At 33.4% G+C, this 16,686-nt stretch overlaps 1 protein-coding gene across 2 annotated transcripts in view; it reads right to left on the bottom strand.

Annotated features, from left to right (window-relative positions):
- LOC140450473 (PHD finger protein 14) overlaps positions 1–16,686 on the bottom strand; it is a 53,572-nt gene that overhangs the window by 26,009 nt on the left and 10,877 nt on the right. For both annotated transcript variants that reach the window (XM_072544118.1, XM_072544121.1), the window contains exons 6-7: positions 7,514–7,654; positions 1,091–1,224 (exon numbers count right to left, since the gene is read on the bottom strand). In XM_072544118.1, the coding sequence (XP_072400219.1) occupies positions 1,091–1,224; positions 7,514–7,654 (275 nt within the window). The remainder of the gene's footprint in view (positions 1–1,090; positions 1,225–7,513; positions 7,655–16,686) is intronic.

Genomic DNA, 16,686 nt, shown 5'->3' with positions numbered 1-16,686 from the left:
TTACCAGATCTAATAAAGTCATCAGAAGAAAGGAATTTACACTGAAGTGATTCGGTTAATCTTGTTAACACTTTTTCTGCTCATTGTCAAACAATTCCCGGAAATACAGGAATGTATTAGAAACAAATGCCAGGAACTGCCTGGGAACGCGTTCATGGAAAAGAACAGCGGTAAATAGAGATGGTTGGAGAAGCCTGTTGAAGGAGGCCAAGGCCCGATTTGGGCTGTAGCGCCATTGGATGGATGGATTAGAAACAAATGAAGGCTTCGATTGTTTGAGGAAAGTCGTACATATATATATATATATATATATATATATATATATATATATATATATATATATATATATATATATATATATATAAAGGGAACTTTTCTGAAGTTCTTACGACTTGGCAAATTAGTTTACTACCTAAATTAAAATATTGCCCTATAACGCCAGTAGATATTATAGAACGAACTTTTTTTTTGTGTCCAAACACATTTTAGTGATAGAAGGCAAAAGTTTTTAGTTGAATATTTTAAAAAATATTTAACTATAAATTCATACTTTAATGTGTGTGTCATTTAAAAAATAAAGATATATTAAACATAAATGTTTACATTTAATATTTTGTTATATTTTTGAGTATTTTTAATATGCCTTTGCATATTTAGTGTTTGGACCTCCTTGTATTGTTTTTATTCTAAGCACACGTTCTATTAATTTCACCAGATCCCTGTACTAAGTTTTTTTACCATAATTATGTTTGTGCAGTTGAAAGTAGTAATTAGCAGTCATTTTTTAGATACACCTCGTAAAGGTAAAAATAGTCGAAACGAAACAAGCATTGATTCGAACGATGTTGATGAACAAAATTGAATAGAAAATAATTCCAAATTTGAATGTTGAAAAAATTTTATCTAGTGTTGTCTTGTCTTTTCACTAAAATATAAATTTTATTTAGGATAACATCATATTCTAATAAATAGGTAAACATTAATCTACAGTAGTAGATATTTAAATAGTGTCGGCTGTAAACGTCTTGTCCCCCAATGACAAAAACTGTATTGTCTGTGAATGAGTTAGTAAGGAAACTTTGATACTTACCCCATGGTGGTGGCTTTAGTCCTTTATGGCTTAAATAATGAACAGTCTGTTTCTCTAGTTTTCTCTTTATCCTTATTTGTTCGGGACTATCTTTATGGCCTTCCTGTTCAAACTGATATTTCCTATATTGTGTCCTAAAATAGTTTTATTATCAATTGGTGATTGGTGATTTATTATCTATAATGGTGATAATGATAATTATTGTAGTAAGTGTATAATGATGGGAATGGTAATAATAATGACAATAGTGGCAAAGGCGGCAGTAATGATGATGATGATGATGGCAATAGTATGAGAGAACAAAGAAAAAGCCAAAAAAGTAATCTTTGCACATGGAATATGAGGAATATGTGTTAAATATAGATAAAATGTATGAACTAAGCCACGTGTTATATATAAATAAATATAAAATCGAGATAGCAGCACCACACGAAATTAGATGGGATGAAAAAGTATATTACAGATTAATATAGACAGGAAAGGTAGAATAAGATCAACAAAGAGTAAGATTCACGATTCTGCAGGGTCAGTGATAATATAAAGGACAAAGCAGGTAAGACAAATAGTGGAAGAATAATTTATGTAAAAATAGAGGCCAAACCAAATAACCTAGAAATAATAAATGCTTATGCTCCCACAGACGCAGTAGCGCAAGAAGTAAAGAAGAACTTTTATGAATAATTAAAAAGGTGACATCATGAAAATGTCAAAAGAAAGTATGGTAATAATAACGGCTGATTGCTAATGCAGCTGCAAAAAACACATTCCACGAAAGAACAAATGATAATGGATACAGACTAAGCCTGCTAGTAAAGGTAAAGAACATGACTATAAGTAACACGAAATTTGAGCACCCTAAAAAGCACAAAATAACATACAAAGACGGGAAAACAGAACCATAGATCGACCTCATACTGGTACCAAAAGAAGAGAATCATCGATAGTAGATGTAAGAACCAATCGAGGAGCGAAGGATGACTCAAACTCCTACATGGTGGTTGGAAAGATTAGATAGATGATAAAAATAAACTAGAAATCTTGACAGAATCAAATTAAATGTGGCTATATTAAATAATGATAATGATATGAAGAAGATTGACGAAATATTACAAACAAGGCCTAATGACCAAACCGAAGTAGAGGAAACCTGGAATAAGATCAAGAACACAATACAATTAACAGTCGGAGAAATATTGGGGATAGAGTCGCCTAGTGATCTCAACATTGAGGGTAGAATTTTAAATACTAGTAAAGAAAATAAAATGGATACAAAAAAAATGTAATGTGCAAAAGCTGAGAGATGCGACAATTGCAGAAAGGTACTCGGAAACATTACCAACAGGCAAAGGAATCAAAATGTAAATGAAAAATGGCAGACAGATGTAGACTCCTACTGGACCAGAATAAAGGAAGACATTGAAGTAGCAGCTAAAGAGGAAATAGGAACAGAAATTTGTGCCCGTAGAAATCATTGGTTTGACGATGAATGCAAAAATGCAACAAAAGAAAAAAAATGAAGCCTACAGAAAGATGCTTACCCGACGAACTAGAGCAACTGCAGATAATTACCTGACAAAGGGAAGAGAAGAAAAGAGGATACACAAAAGAAAAAAACGAAACCACCTAAATGACGAACTTAATATATATAGAAAATCTCAACAGAGAGAAAGAATTCAGATCATTCTATAAGAAAGTTAACATCAACAGAAAAGAAATCAAGGCAATCATAAGACAATGCAGAAGTCAGAATGGCGACCTATTAACAACAAGGAAAGATACATTCAATAGATGGGTGGAATACTTTAACCAGGGAATTAATATAGAGGAAGAAGAAAACCTGGAAGACGAAAGAGATGAGATCAAGGGAACAGACGAGAGGGAAGAGGAACCACCAACGATTCTTAAAGTTAAAGATGCAGTTAAAAAACTAGCCAGAAACAAATCACCCGGGATAGATGAACTATATAAACAAGGTGGCTTCAAAGCAATGAAAGAGCTACGAATACCAAATCAGTCGGTAAATTTAACAGAAGTTGAATGTAGAATACGAATTCAGGAGGAACTGTCTGAACCTTTTAAAACAAATAACGGGCTGCACCAGGGAGACCCTCTCTCTTGTATACTGTTCAATCTGACCCTGGAAAAAGTAATACGTATGTCACAAATCACAACCACTGGTTTAATATATAATAAATCAGTGTAAATCCTGGTCTTTGCTGATGATATCAATATTGTTGGGAGAACGGAAAACGCTGTACGAGAGGCGTATGTAGCATTAAAAGAATCAGCTACAAAAATGGTTTTAATAATAAACACCAACAAAACGAACCACAAATACTACGACCACTTGTTATAGAAAACGACGTCATCGAAGCACTGAACAAATTTGTATATCTGGGAGCGCTCCTTAACACTGAAAGTAATACTACCGAAGAGATAAACTGCAGAATTTGCATTGCTAACAGATACTATTTTGGGCTCAATCTCCTCCTTAAATCCACAATTATATCGAGAAATACAAAAATAAAACTCTGCAAAACAATAATACGCCCAGTCCTAACATATGGTTCAGAGACCTGGACTATTACAAAAAATAATGAAAACATGCTAGGATGTTTCGAAAGAAAAGTACTAAGGCGAATTTATGGAACAGTAAATGACAATGGGGTGTGGAGAAGACGATACAATTTCGAACTTTATAGAATATACCAGGAACCTGATATCGTAAAACATGAGGTGGATAGGGCATGTAATGCGGATGGAACAAAATGACTCAGCTAGAAAAACGCTCCTTGATAGACCCATTGGTCAGAGAAGAAGAGGAAGTCCTAGACCTTGATAACATCAGTGAAGACATGAGAAATATGGGAATACGTGCTTGGCGGAGAAAGGCGATGGATACAACCCACTTAGGGTTGTAAAGCCAGAACGATGATGATGAAATATTGGATAAGAGAATAAGGTAAAAAGTAAATAATGGTTAAATGATAACTGTAAGGGCATACATGAAGAAAAAACAGAGTAAAGTTAGTATGGATTAAAAATATAGAAAGAAGTATAGGATGGATTAGAAATAAAAAGTAAGACAAAAAAGAATATAAAGAACTCAGAAAACTAGAAAAAGTCAGAGAAACTCAATGGAAGAGAAAAAGTAATTGAAACCGAAAAGGAGATTAAAAATAACAACTCGAAAATGTTTTACCAAAAAATCAAAGAACAAAGCACCACCTATAAACTAAAGACATAAGGTATTAAAAATCCAGAAGAAAAAGTTATTGAAGATAAAGAACAATACAAGTCAGTATAGCAGGAAACATCATCATCCAACCTCAAAATTCCACTGCTGAACATAGGCCTCTTCCTCGTGTTCCCAATCCTCATCCAATTTTCATTTAGCCTACTTAAATCGTCAGTCCATCGTGTAGGAGGTCGACCTTGGTCTCCATTCCAATAACCTCTTTGTCCGTCGTCTATCTGTCATTCTAGCTATGTGTTCTGCCCATCTCCATTTTAGTCTGGATATCCTTTCGAGCAGGAATACTTTTAAAAACTACTAAATTAATAGCAGGAACAACCTATTTTGAAAGTAGAAAATACAGATGACGTCGAAATAGATGATCTGACTATAGATGAAGTAATTAAACTCGTGAAGAATAGCCCCAGTAACAGCATCAGCTAAAGATGGAATAAATGTATAATTTTTCCTATATGGAGGGAAAATATTGCTAGAAATATGGATAGAAGAAAAAATGTTAAGAGAGAGAGAGAATGGGAAAATAGTAGTGATACTATAAGAAAGGAGATCAGAGAGAGAGAGAGAGAGAGAGAGAGAGAGAGAGAGAGAGAGAGAGAGAGAGAGAGAGTGTGTGTAATTTTTATAGAGGTGTAACGCTTCTCAATACGGTCTATAAAGTTTTATCAGCTATTATACACTCAGAGAAACACCGAGTCAAGTAATACGAAAAAATCGTGTGGATTTGTTAAATGAAAGTCAACCATTGATGCAAGAGATACAGTGAAACAAATAGAGGAAAAAACATACGATTACAAAATGAATGTGGAGTTATTGCTTGTAGTTTGTAGATTTTCAGCAAGCATTTGATTCGATAAATAGAAACGATTTGTTAAAAACAAAGAAAGAAATAGGAATAGTAACCAAACTGCCAAGAATTATAGTCCTAAGAATGAGCGTCCAAACGGCAAAAAGACGAAAAAAATGAATTTACGACTAATAAAGTAGTGAAATAGGGGAAGCACTATCTACAATATGATTTAACACAGCGATGCAATACGTAACAAGAAAAATTAATGAATCAATAATAAGGTCGAGAGGCGGACGAAGAAAAGAGAGATATAATGACACACAGGTTGCAAGAAATATGTAGTGAACGTTATAAACGTCCATGTTTGATATTTTTCTCTAAATAATGATTTTATTTCATTTTTTTTTCGATTTTATTCATTTATTAGCTTTATCTTTTATTTTACTATTTTTATTCTAAAAATAGTTGGCGTTCACCTTTCTATTTACTAAATATTTTGTCATAATCTCAATTCCAATTTTAATTTTCACTTATTCTACAGGGTGCGACAGATAAACGGCCAATTAGAAATATCTCGAGAACTAAAGGTAACCGAATCATGGAAATTGGAATGAAGGGGTTTTGAAGAGTGACCTATTTAATGAAAATATTTTCATCCATTTGCTACTTCCGGTATTTAATGAAACTCCCTGTATATTTTTTAATTGTAGAAATATTCACGTTATTCTGAACATTTTTTGTTAATACTTCACCTATTGTGAACCGTTTTTGAGTTATAATGGCTTTTATATGAAAATTACACTTTTCTATCATGTATATAAAGTTCAATATCCTCTAATTAAAATAAGAAATTTAAAAAAACATACAGAAGTTAAAACAATTCTCCATTGTATTTAAGTATATAAAAACATGTAGTTAAAACTTTTACAAGTGTCGTCAAAATTTATACGGTAGCATAACGTTTTCGATCTAATCAGATCATCGTCAATGACTTATGTAGTTGAAGCTAATAATGAATTTGTAGCCATGACATCCATATACGGGTTTATACTGCTCGGTTTTTAACACGTGGTTCTTGTCAGTTAAAACGACACAGACCAACTGCTGACAGATCTGATTAGATCGAAAACGTTATGCTACTGTATAAATTTTGACGACAGTTGTAAAAGTTTTAACTACATGTTTTTATATACCTAAATACAATGTTGAAGTGTTTTAACTTCTGTATGTTTTTTTAAACGATGGTATACAGCCAACTACTGGGATTTTCCCATTAATTTTTTATTTTTAAAAAATTTTAATTTTCATTAAATAGGTCACTCTTCCAAACACCTTCATTCCAATTTTCATGATTCGGTTACCTTTAGTTCTCGAGATATTTCTAATTGGCCGTTTATCTGCCGCACCCTGTATTCTCTTCCCTGTTTTCAGACCTCATTCTGTTCTATGCCGTAGGCATATATAAAGTGTCTATGATCTTCAACTCATTACAAACGTTATTTGTCAGTTGGCAACTCAAGTCTGTCATGTCAGTTTTCACTTCAATTCAATAGAAAGGGAAAATGGTTTTATAAATATCCTTCATTTATAAAAAGACACGTTTCTATCCTAAATTCATTTTATATTGGTCAATCTTTCTCGGGGTTTTCTGGCCTTATTTGTATTTTTCTTGTCCCCTTGCTCGGGAGGGGCCTTCCCTAAAACCACATGGTCGCCCATAGGGGGTAATATACAGCAGCTGCTATGAAAACTCAACATATCTCTGAAGTATAATTCCAACCAGCATCTGGGACCAACAACCGTACTAAATTCTATAATCCATCCAACCAGCATTAGAAGTCATCAACAAGAAATCCTGCCTTACGCCCAACAATATTTGCCATAGGTATTATTTCTACATTTTTGCAAGTTTTATATTAGCGAATAGGGCATTTCAAGCAAATAAAAGAAACCTACAGTCCAAATTACTAAAACACAGAATAAAGATAAAAATATACAGAAAACAGCAGACAGGAAAATAATCAGAAGAATAATGGAAGCTGTTAGAATAGGACAGAATAAATTTACAAGAAGTACAAGAAATCAAGAAGCAGCAACGATCGGGGTGGTTGAGTCACGAAGTAAGAACCGATGATCATGAAATAACAAGAATAATTATGAATTTGATACCGGCAAGGAAAAAAGGAGAGTAAGGCCCAAATCGAGCTGGATACGGGAAGTCAAAAAAGACTTAAGCAGATCAGGAATGGATGGAGACGAAGCGGCAATAGATGGAAGAAAACATGCGAAACAATAAAATGGACATGGGGATTGGCATACATGAATTTTACGTTTATATTGAGTAAATAGAAAAATAAATCTACTTTAAACTAATAATTACCTTAGCTGCAACGCCATGTAGTTTCTTTTCCTCCTTTTTACTAACGTTTTGTCTGAATGTAACTTACAATGGGCATAGAAGGGATCAGCTTGGTCGACTTCTTCCGAATGAGCTTCAGATAGGAATCCCTCCTTTTGAGCACTGTTAAAAGAAATAAGAAAGATTTTAATAAGTTCGCTACTTTCTCCGACAGGTTTAATTGTTCATAGTAGTCAAACACTTTTTATCCAATCTTATTAATATTCTATATAATAATTTTTTGTTCTTTACCTGTGTATAAATTAGAAAATTTTATATTACTAAAGAAGGATACTAAAACAAAATCCAATCGGAAACATAAAGAATAAAGGTAGGTATTTATTTAAATTGAATTATCCAAAAAATCATATATCATAAATATCATTAACAATTTTATGTCAGAGCAAGTAGACACAATTATTTCGATATAAACTACTAATTTGTTTCAGAACAAATAAAAAATACGATACGATGGTTTCAAAAAATGATAATACATGAAAATACACAAAAAAATTATAACAAATGGTGATATTCAATATATTTGGTTATAAATAAATTTATAACAAATGGCGATATTCTCGAAAAACGTATGTATTCGTAAATTATTTGCTTCCATTCGGATATTACAGAAATGTTTTTAAAATGCCTTTGATATGTAGATCAATAGATATTCTTTTTGCGGTTTCTGGTAGAAGAAAGCTTATTACAGATCTCATAAAGCTTTATAATAAATCGTATAAAGATTTACATAATTTTAAATTAGAATATTTACAAAGTGTATAAGAAAATTCTTATACATCTGATAGTTTTTCTTTCGCAAGGATAATATAAGTTTGATCTTCTCGATCCTTCCCTGATTTATAATAATTGCTATATTCAAATTTTTTTAAATTTCAAAATTTTTTCCAACTTCCATTAAATTTTTTTTCAAATTAACAAGAGAAATTCCTATTAGGGTCTCAAGCAAGGCTGCTGCATAGCACCTATACTCTTCAAAATATATCTGAATGAGGCGCTCTCAGTGTGGAGAAGAAAATGCTGCAATATGGGCATTCCAATCGAAGACGAGAGAATGTACATGATACACTTTGCTGACGACCAAGCCATTCTAGCTTAAGACGAGAGCAATATAGACTATATGCTTAGAAAACTGGAGGATGAGTACACCAAGTGGGACCTTACAATTAATATACACAAAAAAAACGAGTATTCAGTTACAGGAGAAAAATCAGAAAGCCTACAAATTGAAATGGGAATTATAAAATCAACTGAAACCTTCAAATACTTGGGAGTCCAAATAACATGGAGTAACGAAGAAATACATTCTAGGTTACTCCAAGCAAGATCAGCCATTAGACAGCTACATGGGCTATTGTAGAATAATAAAATAACAAAAGAAAATAAAAGAAGAATTTATAAAACAATAATAGAAAGTATTGGGTTGTACGGCGCCGAACTTTGGGAAATCAATAAAAAAAAAACAAATCAAAAATAAAGGCAACGGAAATGGACTATTGGAGACGATGTTGCCGGCACACAAGACTTGATAGTGTGAGGAATGTAAACATTAGGAGAGAAATCAAAATTGACCTAGACATAATAGATACTATCGAAGCCAAAAGACTAAACTGGTATGGACACCTGCAGAGAATGCCTGAAAATAGATGGGCAACCAAGATAGAAAAATGGACTCCGCCCACTAGAACAAAACGAGGTAGACCAAGACGGTCATGGAGAGAAAATTTCGAAGATGCAATGACCGCCAGAGATTTAAAAACTGAAGACTGCTTCGATAGAAAACGCTGGAAATTAGGATGCGAGACATGGCGCCAGCTGTAGAAGACTCGCCTAGTATATTATATATTTTAAATTTTATCTGATTTACACTATACATATATTGATGTCTAGTATTAAACCTCTTTTTGGTGTTCGGCAGTGAAAGTGTTAAAAAAGAAGTAAAAAAAATTAATGTTGCACTTACTTAATGGGATAAACCTAATATATACTGAGAAAAGCATTTAATTTCACCGAATCTTAAAATATAAAAAAATAGTTACATGATTTTCATTTTTTATTAAATTTAAATATTAAAATGTAAATTTAAATATTTCTTTTATATTATCAATAATTCAATTCACTCATGGAAAATTTACTCATGGAGAAAGCGAGTTAGCTCTGGTGGGGTTCCATCCGTGTTATCGAAGCTCTAGGCAACTTAGTATGCTGTAGTCTCTCCCAAACATTTTCGTACACATCTGGTGTAGCTTTCTGCGTGTTCTTTATGTTTTTTAGGAGGTTCTTCGGAATGACTCCGGTAGTAGAGAGAATAAGAGGTATTTTCTGGGTACGTTCCATTCTTCATTGTCTTCTGATTTGACTTTTCAGATCCAGATTTAGCCATACGGCTCACACTCCCTCTAAGGGGAAAATTCACTCATCCCAGATACCTACGGTATCAAAAGGATTGAGCTCTGGAGGGGCTCTTTCGGTATTATCGAGCTCTAGGTGACTTGGTATGCTGGAGTATCTCCCAAAAATTTTCGTACACATCTGGACGTCGCGAGGAGTACAGCTTTCTGCATGGCTTTATAGACATGTTCATTTAGATCCAGCTGTTTTATGTTCTCTAGGAGGTTTTTGGGAATAGAATAATAGGTACTGTCTGGGTACTTTCCATTCTCCATTGTCTCCTGATTTGTATTTCTAGATCTCTGTACTTGACGATCTTTTCGCTGTATTTAACATGTAAATTATTGGTGTTGGATATCGCCACATAAATAATAAGTGTTAATTACTATTTAACTGGGAATAAGCCACAATTAAAGGTTAAAATACGTTTATTGACGTTTCAATTTCCACTTCGGAAATCGTTCTCAAAATACAAACTAATGTTTGTATTTTGAGAACGATTTCCGAAGTGGAAATTGAAACGTCAATAAACGTATTTTAACCTTTAATTGTGGCTTATTCCCAGTTAAATAGTAATTAATTTAAAATGCCACAAGAAAATAGCTTCAGAACAATAATAATAAGTGTTGTTTGCCTAGTAAGTTTATTAACTAGTATGTGAGCACAGTGCGGTCCCAGTATAGCTTTTAGTTGTCATTTTCAAGCATTCTGGTCGGTTGGTCAAGATGGTCGGTTTGGAGAAGTTCCAGTTTGTCAGCTAGTTCTTGGTGGATAATCTTTCCTACTGAGTCATGGCGTTCTTCATAATCAGTACCGACAAATGCCTGGCAGCCACCGGTAAGATGTTGGATGGTTTCTTGGCCTTGGCATCCATATCGGCATTTGTCATTTTGGACTTGAGGATCTTCAACAAAATATTTCAGGTAATTTTTAGTTGGAATAACCTGATCCTGATGTCAACCAGATTATGATTATTATTATTGACGAATTCTCCCTAAATTAAAAGAAGGTAATAAGCAATATACTCCACAAAAACCAATGCGGGAATACCGGCAAAATCCGAGGATATAAAGAGACCTCGGAAGAATACCATTAACCCACCCCTTCCCCGCAACAAAGAGTCCGCTAAAAAAAAGAATTCTAACAAGCGGACACGGACGTAAACAAATGCCACAAAAGTATTTAGGATACTTTATTAGTAATAATTCTGGTTTTATTCGCAAAAAAAAACAGGATAAAGAAATTGATATTTCAAGTCAGAAAAATGGTAACCTTTACGACTGAACATAAAATTCAAATTATTAAAGGGCACTATTCTGGAAGTAGTACCGACGATATAATCGATAGGTTTTCGTTTTCATTCGAAGGCGCTGTACCAACAAACCTACAATTCACAAGATTATTTTTAAATTTGAAAAAACTGGTTGTGTCAAGAATTGTAGAAAATGCACGGATAGTGATGAAGATGAAAATCAACTAGTTCGTGCAATTAATCAAGAACGGGAACAGCGTGAAACTGCCGTATGTCGTCTATTCGAAGTAGTATGGCATTCTAAGCAATGGCCTGACGACTGGACAAAATCTACAATGACGATAATACGTAAAAAAGGCAGCTTCCATAAATGTGACAACTATACAACCATCTCTCTTATCGCACATGCCAGTAAAATAATGGTACGCATAATCAATGGGAGACTGAAAACATTCCTACAAAGAGAAATAACCCAAGAGCAAACTGAAAATCTAGGGAATTCAATATCCCACTATACATTTGTTTTATAGATTATCGCAAAGCGTCCAACAGGGTCAAAGGGCAACACTTATGGCAGACACTAAAAGAAGTAGGCGTACTACAGCACTTAATTTCGCTTATAACTGAATTATACGAACCCACTTCTGGAACAGTTATAATGCTTGACACACTCTCAAACGACTTCCATCCAGAACAAGGTGTCAGACAAGGATGTATACTGTCTCCACAGTTACTTAATATATATGGGGAGCATATTATGAGATGAGATCTTTAAGGATGAGAAAAGGGCATCTCAATAAATGGCCGAAAAATAAACAACGTTTTGCAGACCACACAGCCCTTCTTGCAAATAGTCAAGAAGAGTTAATTGATCTCATACGACTGGTTGAAAACGAAAGTCAAATATTTGGTCTGCAGTTAAACATATAAAAATATATCAAAGATCATGATAGTGGATAAATTACATAACAATCATCCACACATAACCACGATTGACTGGTTTGAGGTTGATGATGATGATGATGATGATAGTGTGTTTGGCATGGAAACCAGTCCTTTTGCCACAGATTTTTAAATGATTTATGTTATGTTTATCAATTAAAAACTTGATTGTACTAAATTTATCTTATATATCCGGATGCATATAAGTGATTACATATGAGTTCGTATATAGATTTCTGATTCAATGACAGTAGGTGGGTTATGTTTACTGGAAGTTGCACATTACTTTTAACTAGGTTTTCATAAAACGTAGATGAGAGTGCTTTATTTTTAATACATCCAAACAGGATGTGATTAACATCACACTGGGAAATATTATCGCATAAACACTTTCCTGATTCTATAATGGTTAATCTAGCCAGGTGAGCAGGAACAGCACCGTGACCAGTTTTTAATCTTGTGATAGTTGCTGCTGATCGTTTAGATATATTATAATGGAATATGTGTGGTAATTCTGTTAGGGATGGTAACGTAGGATGGATCTTGTAATAATGATTATTTGAAGTATTCGCCAATATTTTCCATCTGTCTTGCCAGTTAAAATTTATTTTTTTAGTATAAAAATTGATTAGGTCGGATACTGTGTAAATATGTTCTTGTATACCTGAATGAGTAGAATCCTTAGCGAGCTCGTCTACTATTTCATTACCTTTTATCCCGGAGTGACTTTTTGCCCAAATAAATGTTATATCTTTGTTTCTCATTTTTTGTTTAATGTCACATATCAGCTCACATGTTTTATGGTTTAACTCAGTATTATTAAGTCCACTAAGAATTGACTTGGAGTCTGAGATGATCACAGCATCTTGCAAATTTGCGTGCTCTAGCCAATCCAGAGCTTTCCTAATAGCTACCGCTTCTGCAGTGTAAATAGAGCAATGTGGAGGAAGCTTTATTTTAAGTGATTTGTTTTTGGAAGGAATATACACTGCAGACCCTACTTTCCCATCGTTCAGTTTAGAACCATCTGTGTAAATTATAGTTTCATTAGTATATTCACTCAATATGGAGTTCAACAGCTTGTTATTTATTTGGTGTGAATCTGAATATTTCGGAAATATAATATTTAATTTTTTTAAGATTGTATTAAATTCTAATTTATAAGATGGTTTAATATAATTTGTTGAAAGTGTAACCGGTAAATCATTGGTTTCCAGAAAGGCATCTGCTAATGGTGGTGAATTTTTTATTCTCCAATAATTGTTTACTAGATTTTGAATGGATAACTCATACAGCATACTTAGTAGGCCACTTGTTCTAGCCCTTAATTTTAATACATATTTTGTTGCTAATAAATTTCTACGATATTCTAATGGCATTTCATTACTTTCAGCAAGTAACAGGGGGCATGGTGTTGATTTCATAGCACCCAAAGTTAATCTCAAACTTTTAAACTGAATACGATCTATTTTTAGTAAATGTGTTTTGCTTGCTGATCCGTATAACACACATCCGTAATCCAAAATTGATCGCACGTAGGTCCTGTAAAACATCAATGCAACTTTGGGATCAGCACCCCATTTTCTGCAAGTGACACATTTAAGAAGATTAATGCCTTTCTCACATCTTTTTTTTACATATTGGACATGTTTAGACCATAGTAATTTGGGGTCTAGGATTATACCAAGATATTTATATTCAGTGACAACGGGTATATCATATCCTGACAGGTGTAGACTATCAGGCGTACGTAACCTATGTCTTGTAAATATCATAATGGCAGATTTTTCTGGGGATAAAGTAAGTTCGTGGTCTTTAGTCCAATTATCTACTAGTTTCATGATGTGTTCCAGGACCTCCACACAATCGTCATATGAATCACGGACGGAGTAAATACATATATCATCGGCGTACTGTATACATTTTATGGAATCAACAAAAATGTCGTGTATACTTGCCGAAAATATGTTGAAGAGAATTGGGCTTAATACAGACCCCTGTGGTAATCCTGTATGAGTTATTCGTGGACCATATAACTGATTACTATGGTCTCTGATATATAAAGTTCGGTTGCTAAAAAGATTAACTATATTAGCGGATAAATTTGTGGAAAACCCCAGTTTGCATAACTTTGAATGCATTACTGTTAAATTAACACAGTCGTAAGCGCCTTTAAGGTCTAGAAAAAAACATGCTAAATATTTATTTTTTGAAAAATTTAGTTGGATATCTGTTGTTAAGTGACTTATTGCATCTAGTGTTCCCAGACCAGATCGAAATCCGTATTGAGTGCTTGGCAAAAGATTATAGTGTTCGACTGTCCAGTTAAGACGATTTTTAATAATTCTTTCGAAAGTTTTTGTTATACAAGACAATAGAGAAATGGGTCGATAAGACGATGAGAGAGTTTTGTCTTTGTTGGGTTTGATAAAAAGACATATAATTGTTTCTTTCATTTTGTCAATGTAATTTCCTTTCAAAAGCCAATCATTAAATATTTTTAATAAATGATTTTTTGCCTTATCGGGAAGGTGGTTAATTATGGAATAAGTAATATAATCTTTCCCGGGCGCAGTAGATTTTGATATTTTAATAGCTGCATCCAGTTCTTGGATGTTTATTGGATTTTCTAGTAATTTAAATTTACTGGAATTGCATATTGATACGTGTTTTAATTGGTCTTGAACGTATGGTGGAGCGAACTTGTCAAGTAACTCTTCTATTAGCTCTGTTGAAATTGGTTGTGTCTTTGAATGATAATTTTTGTTAGCCATTTTATTAACAAATTTCCATATTTTGTTGAGCGGTGTATTTTTATTGATAGTATTTACAAAGTTGATCCAAGATGTTTTTTGTTTTTTCATAAAAACAACTTTGCATTTGGCTTGGATGTGTTTAAATTTTAGATAATTTTCAAGATTTGAGACAATATTATACTCTCGAAAAGCTTTTTTTCGACACGATATTAAATTTTTACATTCGTCGTCCCACCATACGGGAAGACCGGATTTTGGTTGAAATGATTTTTGAGTAATCATAGCAGAGTCTGCAGCTTCGCTAATTGTTTTTATTAAGTTATTAAACATTTCCAAAGATGTAACATCTATAGAATGAGTATCTAGAAGGCATTTTTCTAAGTAATTTTCAAATATAGACCAGTTCGCTGAAGACTCTTTCCATTTTGTGGAGGTATGGATTGTTCTTGGGGAATATTTCAAATCTAGGGTGATTTGGATAGGGATGTGGATTGTACCTAGTGAGTCATTTAGAGGATTCCAGGTAGTAAAGCCTGTTAAATGAGGAGATACTAATGTTAAGTCTATCATTGAAGGACGTTCGTTTGGTCTGGATATTTTGGTTGGTCTTCCGTCATTGAGTAAAATTAGATTAGTATTGTCTAAAGCGTCAGCTAAAATATTACCTTGTGCACTATCCTGTATGGAACCCCACCTACAGTGATGACTATTAAAGTCGCCCCCAAATAAAACTCTGCCTTTAATTTGTCCAAATAAATTTTCCCAATCTTTGGATGAGACATATATTTTAGGAGGTTTGTAAACACATACTATTGATAATTTAACTTGTTCTAGAAAAACACCGCAAACCTCTATATTTGGATTATAATTTGTTTTGAATTTTATATCTGAAAAGGAAATGTTGTTTGCAACTAAAACAGCAACGCCTCCATAGCCATCACGTCGATCAACTCTAACATTATTAAAACCTTTAATATATAAATTTTTATTTTGTGACAACCAAGTTTCGTTCAGAAGAATGACATCAATTGTATGACTTTCTAGAAAATTAAGCAAATTAGTCTTTTGTTTTATAATAGATTGGCAGTTCCACTGAAGAATATTAAGTGTTCTATGATTCCCCATCACTATCGTTGTCTGATAAACAAGAAAGTATATTTCTGATTTCATTTTGAGTGACTTTTTGGAATTCAACTGAGACTAGTTTGGGGTCAATTTGTTTAATTATTCTTTCTAAAGCAAATGGAATTTCTTGTAGAATTTGTAATTGTATTTTTTCTTTATATGCTATAAACTCATTACGATATGGGTTAGGAATTATAGGATGTGACACTGATTTTGTTTTAGAAGTTGAAGGAAATTGTAAGGCAGTTTTACATTGAGTCGGGGATATGGCTTTTCGTTTAAGAGGATTAGAAGTTTGTTTAGGTTTAGGAACGAATGAATTGTTTACTGTACGGTCATTTGCCGCAGTCGGGAGTTGGGGAAAGTTATTTAGGTTACTAAGCAATTCAAATTTATTATGTGTCGTGATTTTGGCATAGGATGGATTTTTTGCTAAAAACTCAGCTTCTTTAAATGTAGTATTCTCAATCGCCATTATTTTTTTAATATTATATTGATGTTGATAAGCTGGGCATTGTTTTGTTAGAGTCGTATGATCGTTTGTTTTACAGTGAAGACAATATTGTGAGTTACTACAACGGGAGTTGTCTTCGTGTTCTTTGCCACAATTTTTGCATAAGCTGAAAGTGGACTTACACTGTCTGAGAGTATGACCAAATTTAAAACAATTT

The sequence above is a fragment of the Diabrotica undecimpunctata genome, chromosome 1, assembly GCF_040954645.1.
Source record: "Diabrotica undecimpunctata isolate CICGRU chromosome 1, icDiaUnde3, whole genome shotgun sequence".
NCBI classification, from domain to species: Eukaryota; Metazoa; Arthropoda; class Insecta; order Coleoptera; family Chrysomelidae; genus Diabrotica; species Diabrotica undecimpunctata.
This window is presented reverse-complemented; position numbering and strand designations above follow the sequence as displayed.